Consider the following 16,875-nt stretch of genomic DNA (forward strand, 5'->3'; position numbering starts at 1 on the left):
GGTCACACATGAGCCAGAGTGTACTTATTCAGGGACTAGATGAACACGAGACTAACTGCAACAAATAAGACAATTTTAAAGTTCAGACACGTTACTATTTATCATACCCTCAGTACTAATCCTGCAATTATTAATTTTACTGATGTTCCAGAACTTGTGTTTTCATAAATCAAAATATAACTTTTAAAGTCTGAAAAGATACATGCAAATAAACCTACACAGATGTGGTCAGCAAGGGTGATTAGTCGATGGGTCCTGGGCACATGTCCCATCCCTTCTGCTTGTGAGGAAGGAGGTGGGGGTTGCTGGGGTGAAGGAGGTTCCTGTTGTGTCCTGTAACGGTGAATCGGCCCCTCATATTGCCTGTTTGGGTCACCTAGTCGAAGAAGTAAAGGTCAACCTATTAAGACACTGTATTACTGAAGCGTCAAGGTTTAAAATTTGTAACTTTCAAAGAAGAGGTGTTTCTGCATTAGATTTTAGGCATCCTGTGTGATTATCACCTTTTCTCTACAACTTAAGGCTCTACAATTTAAGACAGATAACCAGAGCTTAATTTCACAATGCAGTGGAAATTCACCTCGTTTCTCATCAGCAAACTCTACTGTAATAGTTCGAGCTTTTCCAATAGATAAAAAAACATGGGCATCAACATCAACACAAAATAATTTTAAAGAATACATCTTTGAAAATAAATTTCTTATTATATCAGCTAGACTATAATGTAAAAGAGCTCTATTTAATGTCAAGTGTCAGTTCTAATGCATTTGCTCAAGTTCCTCCAAAGACCACTGCAACAACATACTTCAACAAAAGTCAAGAGTGTGGCAAGTAGTGACTTAAAAACTGTTGACATAGTTTATTTTGAGTTCATGAAGCTGGTAAAGATATGCAAGATAATGATTAGAACGTTTGCATATGCAGATAAACTTACTTTCTGCCTGGCTTGGTTTGGGTGCCTCTTGCTGATAGGGCTGCAGCTTTTCTTGAGTAGGTACAGGAGAATTTGCAGGACTAATCACCTCAATGGCATCTCCAGGAGCTTCATACCGGTGGGAAGATACTGAATATCAAACAGAGGTTATGGAATAAACTGTAAATATCACAGAAGGTTTTTGTTGCCTATACATACCAATACTAATGCTTTCATTAAAATCATGCTAGTGAAGGTCAAAACACTGCTGTCTTCTCATGACAAACATGGTGTAACAAAAAATTATTTCTACAAAACAGTATTGTCATGTAAACCCAATAATTTGGGAAGGTCTCATGACCTCTAATAAGGTTAACTTTATTATCCTGCAGTTCAAGATACAGCATGGAATCTGAATTTAGATAAAGCAAACAAGTATGATTTTGCAAAAAATCTTGAGTCACTATATGCAAAAGCTATATTTGCCTATGAAGTGCCTCTACCGTGCAGAGCTGAGTATTTTATCATTAAACTTCAGAATCATTTCACAGCCTATTATCTCCCTAAAAGGCTAAGACAAGACAGTAAAGTAGCTGATAGTTACTAAAATACATACAACTACTGGAAGAATCGGAACTCTGAGAGCCCCTGTCTCGTGCATCCTTGTCTGAAGCAATCTGTCGAGTGATGATCACATCTATGAAGTTAGCAGCAGTAATTGTGGTCTTTCCTCGAGTTCTCAGCTCTTCCTCGTACCTGGATTTAGGAGGAGGTCCTTTCTCTTTACCAGCTTCTGAATAGACTACTGATGAAGACTGACCCTGGGACTTGCCACTGGAAAAATTTGCAGATGTATATGGGCACTGAACAGGTCTCTTTTCTACCTCCAGTGTTTTCTGTTCCATCTGCTGCTGCTCAGTAACCACAGCTGACCTGCGCCCCATATTCTCTTCTATCCTTGTTCCTTCATGCTTGCTCTCTTTTGCTTTGGCAACTTCCATTTGAGGAGCAGAGGCTGCAGCATCTACTAGGGCTGCAAGGGCATCAGCTGCAGTATTGTAACGGGAAGCAGGCAACCCTTGAGTTATGGAGGGAGCTCCAGGGGTGAGCTGCCTGTTGGCAAATATCAAACATTCTGAATTACATCACATGAAAAAGAACTAGAGCCAGATCATGAGTACAACCAAGCGAAGCTTCTGTGACACTAATTTTTATCCAGACTGGACTGGGTGAGAAAGCAATAGAGCATTTCTGATGAGTTCAAGAGCCATTGGATAGTGGTAACTCCTTGTCTTTTATAATTTTCCTCACACTAAACACACCTTTTCATAAGCTCAAATATTAGAACAGATGTCTCTGCAACAATAATTTAAGAAACATACATGATACGTAGTTGAGCAGCAGGATCCAAAGGTGTGATTACACTTGTCCCATTGGTTCCTTGAAAAATACTAGGCCTTTGCTGCAGTATGTTTTCCTGGCTTCTGACTGAAGGGGACGGAGAGCGAACATATCCATGACTGCCAGGTCTGCCAGGCTGCTCTGTACCTAGAAAACAGAAGGGGATGGGGGAGAAAATGGAGGACGTTATAGGATCATATAAGTCATTCTTATAAGAATGCAGAATTATGTATCAACACTGACTCCTTCTCCATACCCTTTTCCAGGTGCCTCCACCACTCTAGATACAGCAGTAAGTGTAAAAGTTTCAAGTAATACTGTCCTTTCCATAACGCTCTAAATGAAATGCAAGTTGTGATAGAGATGACTGGGATTCACACTGTTCCCTAGGTACTACATGACCAAGAAGCATGCTACTTGCTGAAGCTGCAATTACAACCAGGACTGCTAGGTGTTAGGAACCTCTCTTAAGTGTAGACTAAATCCAAACAATACTGCCTAATAATGTTGTTAATAAGCTGCATTTTGCTAACACTGGATATAGAAAATGAGCAGTTACTTCCACAGCAAGGCTGACTGAAACATAGCAACATGCAATTACCTGGTCGAAGATAAAGTTCAGCAGGAACTGAAGCTATTCTCTCTCTCTCTCGTTCTCGTTCTCTTTCCCGTTCTCGCTCTCGTTCCCTCTCCCTTTCCCGTTCCTTCTCCCTTTCCCGCTCTCTTTCAGCATTTGCAGCTGCAGAAGCTGCCAGGTGTGTAGGGTGTCCTGGAAGGTCCACAAGATAAAATGTTTGAAATAGCAAAGAGATGCTCACAAGTTTAACACAAATTGATGTACGCACTTGCCATTATATTCTGCCATCCACTTACAGCAAATTTCCCAAATATATTTCCATTCCACTCAAGTCTATCCACTTACCTAAGAGGACAAAAGCTTAACATAGAGTGAGACAGTGGAAAACTCAAGTAACAGCTCAAGTAGCCAGCTTATAGACCCCAATTCCACCCCTTAACACATGTAATATGGGATTAGTGAGGTCACATAATCAGATGACTATAAAGAAAGACCTGACAGAATGAGGCAAATTCTGAATTTGTCAGTGCTCCTTCAGCTGCTACTGCAACTATAAAGGACATCATTAACAAAACCTTTGCTATCCAAGTGAGAAGTGCATACAAATAGCATTACCTGAGAAAACATCAAAACATTAGTGACAGCTGAACAGTCAACTATCTCAGTGTGACAGAGGATTAGAGACATCATCTAATGGTACCGGCTCATACCTGGTGACAGAGAAGCAGGATTGTAAGGCCTAGGAGGGAATGTGAGCTGGGTACTGGGGATATAAGTGATTCTCTCCATGGGTGGTGTGCTTGTTCCTCCAGGATGAGGCACTAAGATAGTGGGAGCCATATTGTTCAGGTCAATAATTCCTGTTAGGAGACAACATACATAAGAATGACCATTCAAGGACAGACCAAAGGTCCATGCAGTATATATTTTGTTCTCTGATAATGGACAGCAGTGAATGCTTAGTGGAAAGAATATAAGAACACGACAAGTTTAGAAATATATTCCACCTCTCGGGTGATAACCTCTCAACTCTGCCAATCAGCAATTTAGGAACATATTAAATGAGAATTTGCATTTGTAGCACTCCGTTTAATTGCCCTTGACAAAAGTACACTTCAGTTCTTCTGAATAATCTGATCTGTCAGCAAAATGTTATTACCTCAATATTCACCCCCTTTTCCAGACCACTTATATTCCTAAAATGAAATGAAATGTTGAAATGCACAGGTCCCACTGGAGCTCCAATGTAACTTCCTCTCCTATGAAAAACAACCACTTATTCCTTCTTTTCCAACCAATTAAAAGACTACAAGATCTTATATCTTAGTCCCAAGGCTATTTGATTTCTCTAAGAGTTTGAGACTATCAAAACTCCTCAGAAAACTAAATACCTCACATCAACTGAAATACTCTTATCCATATGCTCAGTCAGTTCCCTCCAAGGAAATTTGTAAGTAACCAAAACCTAGATCTATCCTAAAAAGCCAGACTGATTCTTCCCCATTGTATCAGTGCCTGTTAGTATATTTTTATTCGCAGGCAATTCATCCACATTTGCTACCTTCCATTCCACCTATAACTATCAAACAGATTTAAGCAACAGACAGACATATCACAGCCAGCAACCAAGCTGGTAGCTTGATTATTTCCTGCTAAGTTCACAGCTTCTGGGTGAATGTCATGTAATGCCAGTGATTCATTACTATTCATCTTACTAATTTGTTCTAAGATTTCTCTTGACATTTCAATGTGAAACAGTTCTTCAAACCGATGTCCCATAAATAAAAACTACAGCACAGAAATCTCTTCAAGTCTCTTCACAATGAGCAGAGTTGCAAAGAAGTCACTCTTTTTCTGTAACAGCCTCATCTTCTAAAGCATTACTTTCAAGTTCTGGTCATTTCTCAGCTCTCTCTGGCAGGTTTCTGGTATCTAGTGTGTTTGAAGTTACTAGTTCATTTGCCTTTACAAGTTGTTCCTCAATTTTTGTTCTTTAAGCTCTTACATTTAACTCATCAAGACTTCAGTTTTCTTTGTTTGAAGACTTACACTTTGAAAGATGTCTTTTTACTTTTAATAGCTCCTTCCCACTGCAGTTATGTGTTTTCAAATGTCCAGATTGATTCAGGTTTTTTCCCATCCTGCCACAGGTCACACACATTTACTGACTCTCTAAAATATGTCTTCTACAAACCTTACCCTTTTAGCTGCTGCTTTTATTTTCATTATAAAGAAGCTCTCATTTCGATATAACTCTCCTTTCTGAAGTTCAAAGATGAGTTAGCATATGCTCCTGAATATTAATTTAAACAAATGTAAAACAGTCTTGCTTCTTGAACACAAATAAGTGTTTTAGCTTTCCCTTTAGTCTAGCAATATTGTTTACATAGTTTTGCTTTATGCCTGCAGAAGCCAGTTAGACATATGACCACTCATTTACAAACACATACATATGTGTATGTACATATATGCATACATACATAAAAAATACAAAACAAGCAAAAAATAATGCATCAAACCATATATCCAAAACATGCTTTAAAGAATATCAGAAAAACAGATGTACCTCTTGCTCCAGCGTATGGGAGAGCTAAAGTTTGCTCTCTAGGAGATAATCCTCTGGTTACATCAGGACGTAAATTGACTTGCATCTGCTGTGAGGTAATGTAGTCATTTAGGATTGTCTGTCGTGTATTCTCCATTGCATAAAGCTGATACTGACTCGGGTAGCCAGGCGTGGGCGAGAGCTGCCTTTGGAACAGGTAAGCAGCAGCAGCTGAGGATGAGGAAGGAAAAAGAAAATAGAGCAAGCAGTACTAGTGATAAAGAACCAAAGTTTCAGGATGTTTCTTTAGTTTCAATGGGAAGTGCTATTAATTCTTTCTAGCCAGCTCCAGAAGAAATAAACCAGCATTTTCATACTAATGTTTTTGTGTTTATGCACTGCACATAGACAGAAAAAGCTAAATAACCCAGACTGAAGATCTGCATCACAGAAAAGACTTAGATAAATTATAAATCCTGAAATTCTGATGTAGTGAAGGCTGAAATACCTACAGAAGGTTAGAACACCTCACAGAGGTGGATTGCGCAATAGGTTAAAAGTAAATCTGATGTATTTAGTATCATCTGAGGGTATTCTAGAGATAGCCAGATAATCCCCAGTGAGAGTCTGTCACAGTCCTGAACAGAGATTACACTTTCATTCTGTAGCATCTTCCACACCCTTCTTTGTACAGCTTTCCTGAAAGCTTTTAATACATTTCACAGACACTTATTTCAAAATACTACCTGGACTTTTAAAATAACAGAAGTGACCTGTCAGTATTATATAAGAATATTTAAAAAGTTTCTTAGTTAGATGTTAAACTCCCACTGAAGTGAAACCAAACTACACCAGTATATATAAACCCTTATAAATCATATCCACCCATTAATATGTACAAAGTATATATTTCTAAAATAAATAAATAAATAAATAAAGCAAACAAACACCACATATTTACCAGGATCCAGAGCCCTGTGAAATGGCATAGCAGGATCTAAGTGAGGAGGGAGGTGACTCCTATAGACTTCAGGAGTGGCTCCTCTGTGATGGGGGTCAAAAGGACTGTGAGTCACTACAGGATCAACCCCTGGGACTGGAGATTTTGCAGGCACACTTTCTCTCTGTGTCGGAGTAAGCGTATTTTTCCTTTCGTGATTTGCTGGCTTCCCAGAAGATATTCCAGCTAAAAAAAACAAGGAAAAAGCCAAATTCAGAAAATACTTATTTCCGATAGAAGGTTCGGCTATAAGTGTAAACTGGTTCCCAAGGAAGGTTCTAGTGGACCCTTTAATCTGCTAAAGTAACTCAGAGAACATCTTCTTCTACAAACCTCTCCTGGTGAAAAATCTTAAATCCAGCTAACTAGGCTGGGCCTGCACTTTATCTTACTATCTTCCTCATCTAGTTACCTCCACCATTCACTAATAGCACCTACTCTCAAAACATTATGCTTGTAGGCAACACGAGCATTAGGGGTGCATTAGGAAGAGTGCTGCCAGCAGGTCGAGGGAGGTGATCCTCCCCCTCTGCTCAGCCCTGGTGACACTACATCTGAAGTACTGCATCCAATTCTGGGCTCCCCAGTACAAGAGAGACATGGAACTACTGGAGCGAGTCCAGTGTAGGGCTACGAAGATGACTGGGGACAGGAACATCTCCCCGATGAGGAAAAGCTGAGAGAGCTGGGCCTCTTTAGCCTGGAGAAGAGAAGACTGAGAGGGGATCTTATCAATGTATACAAATATCTAAAGGGAAGGTGTCAAGAGGATGGGGACAGACTACCTTCCGTGGTGCCCAGCAACAGGACAAGAGGAACGGGCACAAACTGAAACACAGGCAGTTCCATCTGAATATGAGGAAAAACTTCTTCCCTGTGAGGGTGACAGAGCACTGGAACAGGTTGCCCAGAGAGGTTGTGGAGTCTCCTTCTCTGGAGATATTCAAAACCCGCCTGGATGTGATCCTGTGCAACGTGCTCTAGGTGACTCTGTTTGAGCAGGGGGGTTGGACTAGATGATTTTCAGAGGTCCCTTCCAACCTCAACCATTCTGTGATTCTGTGAACACTTTCAGTGTGATCCAGAATCAAATGCAACTTGAGACTGAACTACCTCCTACCCTCCATGCTACAGTATGGCAGATTTTCATTTTCTTATTTCATTTAACAGCTTAGGGCCTTCTGAAATTCCTGCCAGCCACCCTCCAAATTGAGCAGAACAATTAGAGTAAAAATGAAGTGAAACATTAAAGAAAATAGTGTAAAAATAAATTTAAAATGAAATTATTCAAAGTCCTTATCTTACTCTGGATAGGGATAACATACCTTCACTAACTCTATTCATCATAGGTGAACTTCTGGACATTGGACTCTGATAGTTCACAGGTGTCCTTCGTGCATTGGTATCATCATAAATCCCAGGGCTCAGTTGTGATTTGGGAGTTTCATGAAGAGTTGACCTGAGAACAGAGGGACCAGAGCTGACTACTGACGTGTGACGGGAACGTACTGCATCCCCGGTCTTCACATCTTCATATTTTCCTCGCTCCACCACCTTCACGTTTTCTGGCACCATTTCCAGCTGAGGCATTCCACGGGGTAGCTTGCTTGGTCCAGTGATTAAAGATTTTACATTGTGTTTGATTGCAGACTGGCCAGAGTTGCTTTCATATTTTATGGGTGTACCCTGCAAAGGTGAAAAAGATCAGGTAAGGCTACCTTGCCAGTGTTCCACTGCCGCTAAGAAATCATTTTTTTTTCATCACAGTTCATTGCTTCTATCACATTTTCTAATACTACAGCACTCAATACAACTGGATCTCAGCCACTGTTATTTGTCAACTCTCCAACACTTGCTCACAAGGGTGTCCCCTGCATGTGCAATGTTAGGGTTTTTCTAATAAGCAGAAAATATTTTGAGCTTTACAAGTGGGTAGCTTTCTATACAAAAACAAAACAAAACACCCCCCCCCCAACATTTCTGATTATTCAGATATCCTGAATTGATTCGCTACTGAGTTTTCAAGCAACTGTCCAGCACTACTTTGTATATTTACCTGAGATATGGAGCCCTCTATGATTGGCCTGGTCGTCTGCACCATTTCAGGAGTCTTGCGACTTTCTTGGCTCAACAGATCCTGTCTTGGGATTTCATGGATGGAACGACCCATTTCTTTTATAGTAGTAACTCCATCGTATGGCTTCCCCTTAGTAATGGCTCCTTCAAATGTCCTTATGGGAGGTGACTCTCTCTTAATCTGTTTAGGATATTTCAGGCCTTCTTCAAAACTTTCAGCTGTTGCTCTTGGTGTGCCTGAAAGAAAGAAAGAAAGAAAGAAAGAAAAAAAGAAAGAAAGAAAGAGTCATATCACTGGTATTAACAATCACTGTGTCTTTTTATTTGTCATAGGCTATTATAATATATTTGGAAAACTAAAAAAAAAAAAAGAAGAAAAGAAAATAACACTGAACAAATATTCAAGCTACTAAATGGATCACAAGTTACTTCAGATGCTGAGATAAAGGCAATAACATACATCTCAGATGTCTGAGGAACTGTTAATATTCATTTTTTTTAAAAAAAGGTGCTAATTACCAAGTATTCATAACAATCTATTTTGCAAAAGGAAAAAAATGCAATGTCTACACATGAACTTTGTATACAGCATATCAGAAAGCTCCCTATAGAAAATTTATGCTTTGAAAACAAGTCTAATAGGCTCCACCTTTAACACAGCTAGCACTGTTAGCAACAGCTTCCAGTTTCAGAAATCCTGCTTGCTGGGATGTAGTAAATGCCTGCCTTCTAAACTAGCAAAACTTTACCTTGCATTATAGAGCCAGACAACACTGTTCTCTCTTTTAGTTCAGCATGTGGGCTGCCCCTAGGTAGTGCACGGCATATTAAACCTAAAATTAAATGAACATAATTTAGAAAATTAAAGAACAAGTGTTCAAAAAAGGTGGTCTTTCTTACACATATCAGATACCATCTATATCATATTAGTGCCAAGAGGACATGGTCACAGTATGCTTGACATTGTATCAGCATGTTAGAGAGACCATCCTGCCAAAAACCTCAAAGAACAACAAAAACAACAAAAAAACCCCAAACCCTTTCAGTCCAAGTATTTGCCTCATTACTTTGCTGTAGGGTTTAACAGGTTTACAAAACACAAGATACTCTTATACTTTTATAATTAAGCTTAAATATTCTCCCAGAAGCAGTCGCTGCTTCTCCAACTTTTAATGGCCTGACTCAACCTTTCCATTCTTAGCTTGATTATAGCGTATTAAATTGAAATAATGCTAGGGATTCCCTAAAGCGGGACAAAGCAGGATATGGCACCAGTGCAAGTCTTCCACTTGGCATGATCTAAGCGATTGCTTATGCGAATGGACAGGATCACACCAACCAACTGTGATGTTATTCTGCCATAGCTGGGAAGCAGTATTTAACCGAATGGGAGCATCCATGGAGTCCATGCAAGTATGACTCATTGTTGTTGGAGCCCTACAACAACATGCTGCAATTGTGAAGGGTCAGTTACTCCCATCAGTAGAGCTGACATGTATTTTATAATTGCTAGCTGAATTACCTGAAATTATGGGAACATACTTTGCCAAAAGAAATATGAAAACTGGTATCTAGTCCAGTAATATCTCCAGCCTGCTTTTATTGCAGCAGTTATTACATGAATTTGGTCAGTAACATAACATTTAAATCTAATTTCTCTTTTAGTCTGCCCTAGAAAACAGATCTAAACTCTCTTGCACCAATGCAAAAGGTTTTAATAAAATACACATCATCTTAGAAGCAGCCGTTTTACCTTCCAGTGGTGCAGACACTGGAGACTCCCGCATTGACATTCCTTGTTTTATATTTCCTTCCATTGTATCATAACTTCTCTTTAAACCAATTTCATGAGCAGTTCTTGGACTCCTTGTTCCTTCACGAACATTTTTAATAGCTGCCAAAGTTTACAAGAATGTAAACACACACACAAAAAAAAGTGAGCAATATATTTAATAATGGGACCAGAAAACACTAATACCTTAACAGCACAGCTTCAATATAATACTGAAGCATTAAATCTCAAAGGAGATTTTTCATGGTTTGTTAAAAAAAAAAAAAAAAAAAAGAAAAAAAACTTGTTCAAAAAGTTACTTATTTATTAGTATTTGTACTGAAGTTCAAAGTTAAAGGACACATTTCTTTTGATTTTTATGTAGAACATTTTAAGTGTTTCCATAACCTTCAAAACAAAAATATTTCTGGACAAACGAAATGGATGGCACAGAAATTAAACAGGTTAACTGTATTTCAGCTAGACAGTACAGGAGACTCAGAGAACAGGCACAATTTCTGGATCATTTTAATTCCTATCCCCTCAAAATACACAGGCAGGTCAACGCTTCTCCTAGATTGCGCCCCGGTGACTGAGGTTTATACCTATTGACTCGAAGGAAGATACACTTCAGCTATGGATTTTAAAAGCAGAACCCACTGTAATCTCAACTTTGATCAGGTAGAATATACAAATACTCACTATCGTAAGACAAAATATGCCCACTTTTGCCTTCATAAATAACATGGCCTTTGGCTGCAGCTTCCTCTCGGCACTTTTCCGGGCTACTGTCTTCTGTTGCTAGTCTGGTGATAGTTCCTTTCAATAACGCATCAGCTGCTATGCCAGACTGGGACAGAGCGGGTGTACCCTGCATTTAGATCAATCAAACAGAATTTAGGATATGCGTACTTACGCAACAGAATAGGGAGCAGAGAAGAAAAAAATCTGGATTTTAGATCTAGAAAACCAACTAATTTATCAAGCAGTATGGCTTAAATTTCTGCCTCTATTATTAGAGATTTAATCTAAATCTTAGTAAACTGATTAGCAAACAATTCACAGCCACCTTGTAAAAATACTTCAGGAAGAAGAATAGGAAGTATGATATTACAAAACTATTTTGTGACCTGGAAAATTTGCCCTATTATACCATTTTGAAGGAGATAGCATATACTACATTACTTTATGAAGCCATTAGGTTATATCTCTCTCCAAAGTCATGAAACCTCCCTTCTGAGAAGGGAATTGCTCCTTTAACTAGAGACTGAAGGCCAACCAAAATAGTAAATATTTATAAGATGATGAGACAAAAGGACTTAATTTACCTTTTGGGCTTTAAACAGCACCTGTGCAAGACTGGTTATGATTTATTTTATTTTTTGCACTCAGGTGTGATACTGTTTTCACAGAAGTGGCTCCTAAGCCTTCAGTCACGTATATTAAAGGTTCCGGTGATTTTAGTTACAAAATTTAGAGACTCAGATACGTCAAGATGAAATCCTGGCAACACTGACTTCAGTTATAGTGGGATTTGACTACCGGATTGTATTTAAGCCTTCTTTTTTGAGGCAGTTCCTATTCTGTGATACTAACTTACTTTTTTAGACATGTAAATATGTTCATAGCAATAGTTTAAATATGCTGGTTTGCTACAACCTTCTCAGAAAGGGGAAAAATACCTGAGTAATGGAGCCTCTCAAAGAAGGAATGGTCTCAACAGAAACTTTATTGGTTGGAGTTCCTCGTGTTATACTTCCTTCCTGTATTGTTGTGGTACCTGTTTGAAATAAAAAGACATCCTGAAAAATCGCACACACAAACACACAAAAAAAGATAGCTATTCTACTCAAAATAATTAAGAACTCTATTATGAGAGCCGTTAGTTTACACTAAAAAAAATAGTTTTTCTTGTATTTTAAACAGTGGGCATTTGAGGCAGTTAAACCATTTCCTCTTTTAGCTTAGTCCTTCACAGATAACATGCGAAACAGAATCTGTGGTATTTAGTTTCCTTCTTTTGATATATTTCTACATTTCATGTGTATTGCCCTGTGTATACTCTAGTGGACAATTAAATTTTGAATTTGGCATGCCTTGAAACAAATGTTTTTAACTAAACATGCAGATAGGAGGAGCTAGTTACAAATACACATTATACATACACCTCAGAAAAGGAGGACTAGATTAACCATTTAATACTTAAAAATGACACTTTAGTAGTTTGGGCTACAGAAGCTAATTCTCTCATTTTTATCAGGCTCTGATAAAGTTTCTTAATTAATCAGTATGACTTTACCTCGAACCACACCTTCATGTTGTGCCCTGACCAAGAGTCCCTCAGGCTGGGAATTTTGACTTCTAGGAGAGAATTCTTCTTGTTTGATATAGGGCAGGGAAGCTACTCAGAAGAAGAAAAAAAAAAAGTGTTTTTTTTTGTTTCCTTAATTATGAATCATTAAATAGTCTATATAAAATGCTCATGTCAGCTTTTTATTTCCTACCAGATTTGGCCGACTCCTGCTGCCTTGGCAGCCCAAGAGATATAGAACCCACTGATGGCTTTGCTGTTTCTTGGGTGTAGGAAGCTTGACTATGGGATGTTAAATAAGTGCCAGGTGTTCCCTGAAACAACAAGTGTATTATGTTAAATCTTATTTCTGGAATGAAGATTTACATGCATGTTTAAAGCAGAATGGTAAATCTACTACGATCCTATCTTAAAAAACTATGGTAGCACCACTGCAGAGTACCAAAGCACAGAACACCAGGAGTCTTGTCTCACTGTTAGTTCAGAGATATGGTTCATCTGAACTGAACATACTCAACCATGCTACTAAACGTAAATGACTGCAACTTGTTCTCTTTTTATAAGGCACCTGTAATTCCTGGACTTTTGAGAAGAGGCAGGTATAGCTCTTAGATGTTAATATTGTAAACTCATCACTGAATACATGATGCTGAAGGCTGATGAAAGGGCAGAGAACTGATGTAAACACAGATTCTCAAAGAATATATTATCTTACTTGTGAGATTGAGCCTCCCATGATGAAGGAAGGTTTTTCTGATGGCACACTTGTTTTGGAGGATGGAATGAGTGGTGGCGGTGGTCTGGTGGGTCTGGTTGTCGGAAGGCGGACTCCTTCGGGTATATTGGTTATTACTTGGTGAGGAGCTGGCTGGAGAACTTGGAGGAAAAAAATGTGTATTAAACATTACAGTCTGTTTCAGCTCTACTAGTCAATACACAGGCAAGCAAAACAAAAATAGCAGGTTCGTGTGACAATTTCCAACAGGAACTGCCCCCCAATGCCTATATGGTTGTATTCACAGCTCTGAAGTTCACTGTGTCCAAACGTGTATTATGCTTAGAAATTAAATAGGGAATATTTAACCTTGAGTAGAAGGTACAAAAAGAAACAGCAAAAGCTACACTGCAGAATTGCGAACTCTGAAAACTAGGCTTTTAACATAATGATCAAGGGTACATTCAAGTTTTTTGTTTTTCTGTTTTTTAAAAACATTTTTATTCTTTATATTTGACTCAATTGTGTTCTATTTAATCTAAACTTCCCTGATTTTGTCTTCTCTTAGCATGACTACTCTGAAGCAAAAGGTAATAATCCAAGTTGCAGAATTAACATCTCCAAGTTAATTTTGTACTGTTTTATAAAATGTTCGAACTACAATATTAAGCAATTATAGTCAGAAACTACTGTCAAGTATAGTAGTGGCTTTCTCTTTTTCTCAACTCCCCTCTTCGTAAGAAAGGCCACCCATGAATATGACAGTATTTATATTAAGTTGAAACAACTCTTGATGACTTTGTTCCTATGCTAGTCTAACACATTTTAACTCATCCTATTTGGCTGATAAAATACATGTTAGTCAGCTGATACAAAAATAAAAAACAAAAACACAACCTCATTGGAACTAGAAAATACAACTGAGTACCTATTTACATGCACACACAGAAGACAATCTATTTTCTTCTTTCAATAGTGCACAAAGCATTTAGAAAATAATTTTATACTACATGAAGTCACAGAAGTCCAGCTTCCAAAGGCAGACTACTAATCACAGTGATACATAACAAAATATTTACCTGGTGGAACACTGTAGCGAGCTGCATTCATATCAGGCTGGGGAGAGGCTTTATTGACTTCTCTTGGAGATAGCCTGTATGGGGATGCTGACCTCGCTGCTGTATTTTGCACCTGTACTTCCTGTTCTATTGCTCGCTTGACTTCAGCATAAGGCATGTAGGCCACTGGTTTTCCTATGAAAGTTAAGGTTATCAGAAAGAAAGAACCCTAGATTAGAAATTAGTGTCAAAAGGTCCAGTCTACAACAGAACTGTAACAAAAGGCACCTATTCCAACATCGACGTATTCATCAGGACCTAAGGTTTCAATTACAACATATTTAGACCAGAAAAAGAATTACATTCAAAATATCAACTCAGCACTGAAGTAACTAAAAATTCTAAAGCCAGGAGATAGGCTCTTTCGAAACAAAAGGAATAAATGGTTTTGCATGATAAGGCATGAGCATAGCAATTCCCATGCCAGCTTGCCGGCTTTCAGTAGCATTCAGTGCTACCAGTAGAAAGCAAGTGTGTTTACCCTTGCTAGTCTTCTGGTTAGTCCAGATTCAGACATTTATTTTAATGTTTACACACAGGCAGACCTGATTATCCTGGAATAACTGACCCTTGCAAAGATTGCTTTTTTTAAGACTAGTTACAGACTTTTTATATTTTTTTTTCCAAAATTCATTAAAAAGTAGTATTAAGACACCGCTTAATTTAGTATCTATGTTCTTGTGAAATATTTGGTAGGTTGTCATAAGTCAGTTCAGCAACAGTTCCTTCAGTCTGACCAGATGTCCCACAACATATGCGCTGTATATGAATATTCTGATGTATGTAACGAAAGAGTTTTAAACAGACTGTGGGCTCTCTCCTACATGCAACACTGGGGGGGAGAAATTTCACATGCACAATAGATCTAAGGAGGGAGCTGTTCTGAAGATCTGATGACAACTCAGCCTCTTCTATTTTTCAGATTAAGATATCCAGGCTCATAGAAAGCATTTACATTAACCATTATAATATAATTCACTATATTCCTCCCTCTCTGCTTGTTTCCCTAATAACCTTGATTTTTGCTGGCAGAGACTTCACCCTAAAACTTTCTCACACTTCATAATATACTACTGCCAATGCCAAGAGTTCTTCAGGTAGTTTTTAGTTAAATGGTATTTTTAGGCAACTCCAGACCTAAAGAAGCAAATTTCAAGAAAATGCAGTCTTAAGAAGAAAAAAAAAATCCCACACAAGTACATAAGCTCCCTTTTTATTATTTTAACAGGCAGAAAACTGGTATGGTACTTCCATTTTACTTAGGTAAAATTAATTTAGATGTAGAATTTTCATAACATAATTTAAAATTGTTATGCTTGTTAAATACAGAATGCTTGAGTTTCCAAGAATATGACAATTTATGTTGCTAATGCTGTGGAGACAACAGAAACAATACATGAGGATGTAAAATCTAAGAATACAGAATTATGCATCTATGACAGTATCTCTTTTCTAGTAAAGAAAGTTGGGTATATAGAGGTAACAGTTATACCCTTTCCCACTCAGAACTGGGATTGCCACAGGATATGGTTTTCTTGTTTGAAGAAAGGCAATCTTTTAAAACGCTGTAATTTGTAAGCTGTTTATGGAATGAAAATAATTTCAGTTCAAAGCATGAAAGCATGGCCAATATACACAAGAAGATGATGATGATGAGTGCCTAATGAAAGCTAATGGATGCATCTTCTGGCTCTTATGCAGAAATTCAAGTGACATAATATCTTGTCCATCTGAGTCACTTTCTCACAGCCAACAATGGTAACAGGCAAGTCCTTACTTAGTCACTCAGACAGGTTCTGTGAACAACAGTTTTAGCCTTGTTCTCTACCACAGATCACACTAGCAGCCACATTCAGGAAAGGTCAGATCCCAGAGTTCAGGTCAAACCCTGCCTCCAAGTAACATCTATCTACACAAATGCAAGTAGCCATCATACTTCCAGGAGCAGAATTTTTCACATAGCCCTTTGGTGGTCCAACAGGCTACAGCATGACAGTTCCAGACTCTTTTTGTGCCCTACTCCAGCACTCAATGCCCAAGTACACAAGTGCAGTTAAACAGTCCTCTTACTAGTGCTCAAACAACTTCAGGAATTCTCTCCCATATTCAGCTTAAGCTTCTGAAAAAGGGCTCCCCCAGAGCACTCAACTATGTGGGTCCTCTCACCTGCATGCCTAATCTTACTGAGTTATTTCTTTGTAGAAACAACTGTCTTTTTTGGATTTAGCCCAAATGGAGCCAAGTTCTTCTGCCTTCTCTAAAGGGTTTACAAGGTAGTTCTTTCAGTTCCCTGGCATTGTAATTGCAGCAGGATTTGTTATAGTAGATAAGTTTCTTCAATCAAGTGCCAGAGAGCAGTAACTGATCAACAGGACACTAAAATTCCTCGTTTTTAAATGAGGCAGACAGTGCAATATGTAGATATAAAATCCAGGCTTATTTCATGGC

The 16,875-nt window shown here is 38.4% G+C and overlaps 1 protein-coding gene across 3 annotated transcripts in view; it reads right to left on the reverse strand.

The window, feature by feature from the left end:
- Nucleotides 1–16,875, reverse strand: part of NCOR1 (nuclear receptor corepressor 1) — a 75,482-nt gene that overhangs the window by 8,760 nt on the left and 49,847 nt on the right. For 2 of the 3 annotated variants that reach the window (XM_067309833.1, XM_067309832.1), the window contains exons 24-41: nt 14,389–14,562; nt 13,310–13,470; nt 12,788–12,908; nt 12,583–12,684; nt 11,966–12,063; nt 10,986–11,154; nt 10,266–10,406; nt 9,262–9,345; nt 8,493–8,749; nt 7,762–8,122; nt 6,398–6,622; nt 5,458–5,667; nt 3,602–3,751; nt 2,916–3,083; nt 2,296–2,461; nt 1,530–2,026; nt 935–1,063; nt 219–376 (exon numbers count right to left, since the gene is read on the reverse strand). In XM_067309833.1, coding sequence (XP_067165934.1) covers nt 219–376; nt 935–1,063; nt 1,530–2,026; nt 2,296–2,461; nt 2,916–3,083; nt 3,602–3,751; nt 5,458–5,667; nt 6,398–6,622; nt 7,762–8,122; nt 8,493–8,749; nt 9,262–9,345; nt 10,266–10,406; nt 10,986–11,154; nt 11,966–12,063; nt 12,583–12,684; nt 12,788–12,908; nt 13,310–13,470; nt 14,389–14,562 — 3,371 coding nt within the window. The remainder of the gene's footprint in view (nt 1–218; nt 377–934; nt 1,064–1,529; nt 2,027–2,295; nt 2,462–2,915; nt 3,084–3,601; nt 3,752–5,457; nt 5,668–6,397; nt 6,623–7,761; nt 8,123–8,492; nt 8,750–9,261; nt 9,346–10,265; nt 10,407–10,985; nt 11,155–11,965; nt 12,064–12,582; nt 12,685–12,787; nt 12,909–13,309; nt 13,471–14,388; nt 14,563–16,875) is intronic. The other variant, XM_067309834.1, reaches the window with a different exon arrangement.

This window comes from Apteryx mantelli, chromosome 22 (genome assembly GCF_036417845.1).
Source record: "Apteryx mantelli isolate bAptMan1 chromosome 22, bAptMan1.hap1, whole genome shotgun sequence".
Lineage (NCBI taxonomy): Eukaryota > Metazoa > Chordata > Aves > Apterygiformes > Apterygidae > Apteryx > Apteryx mantelli.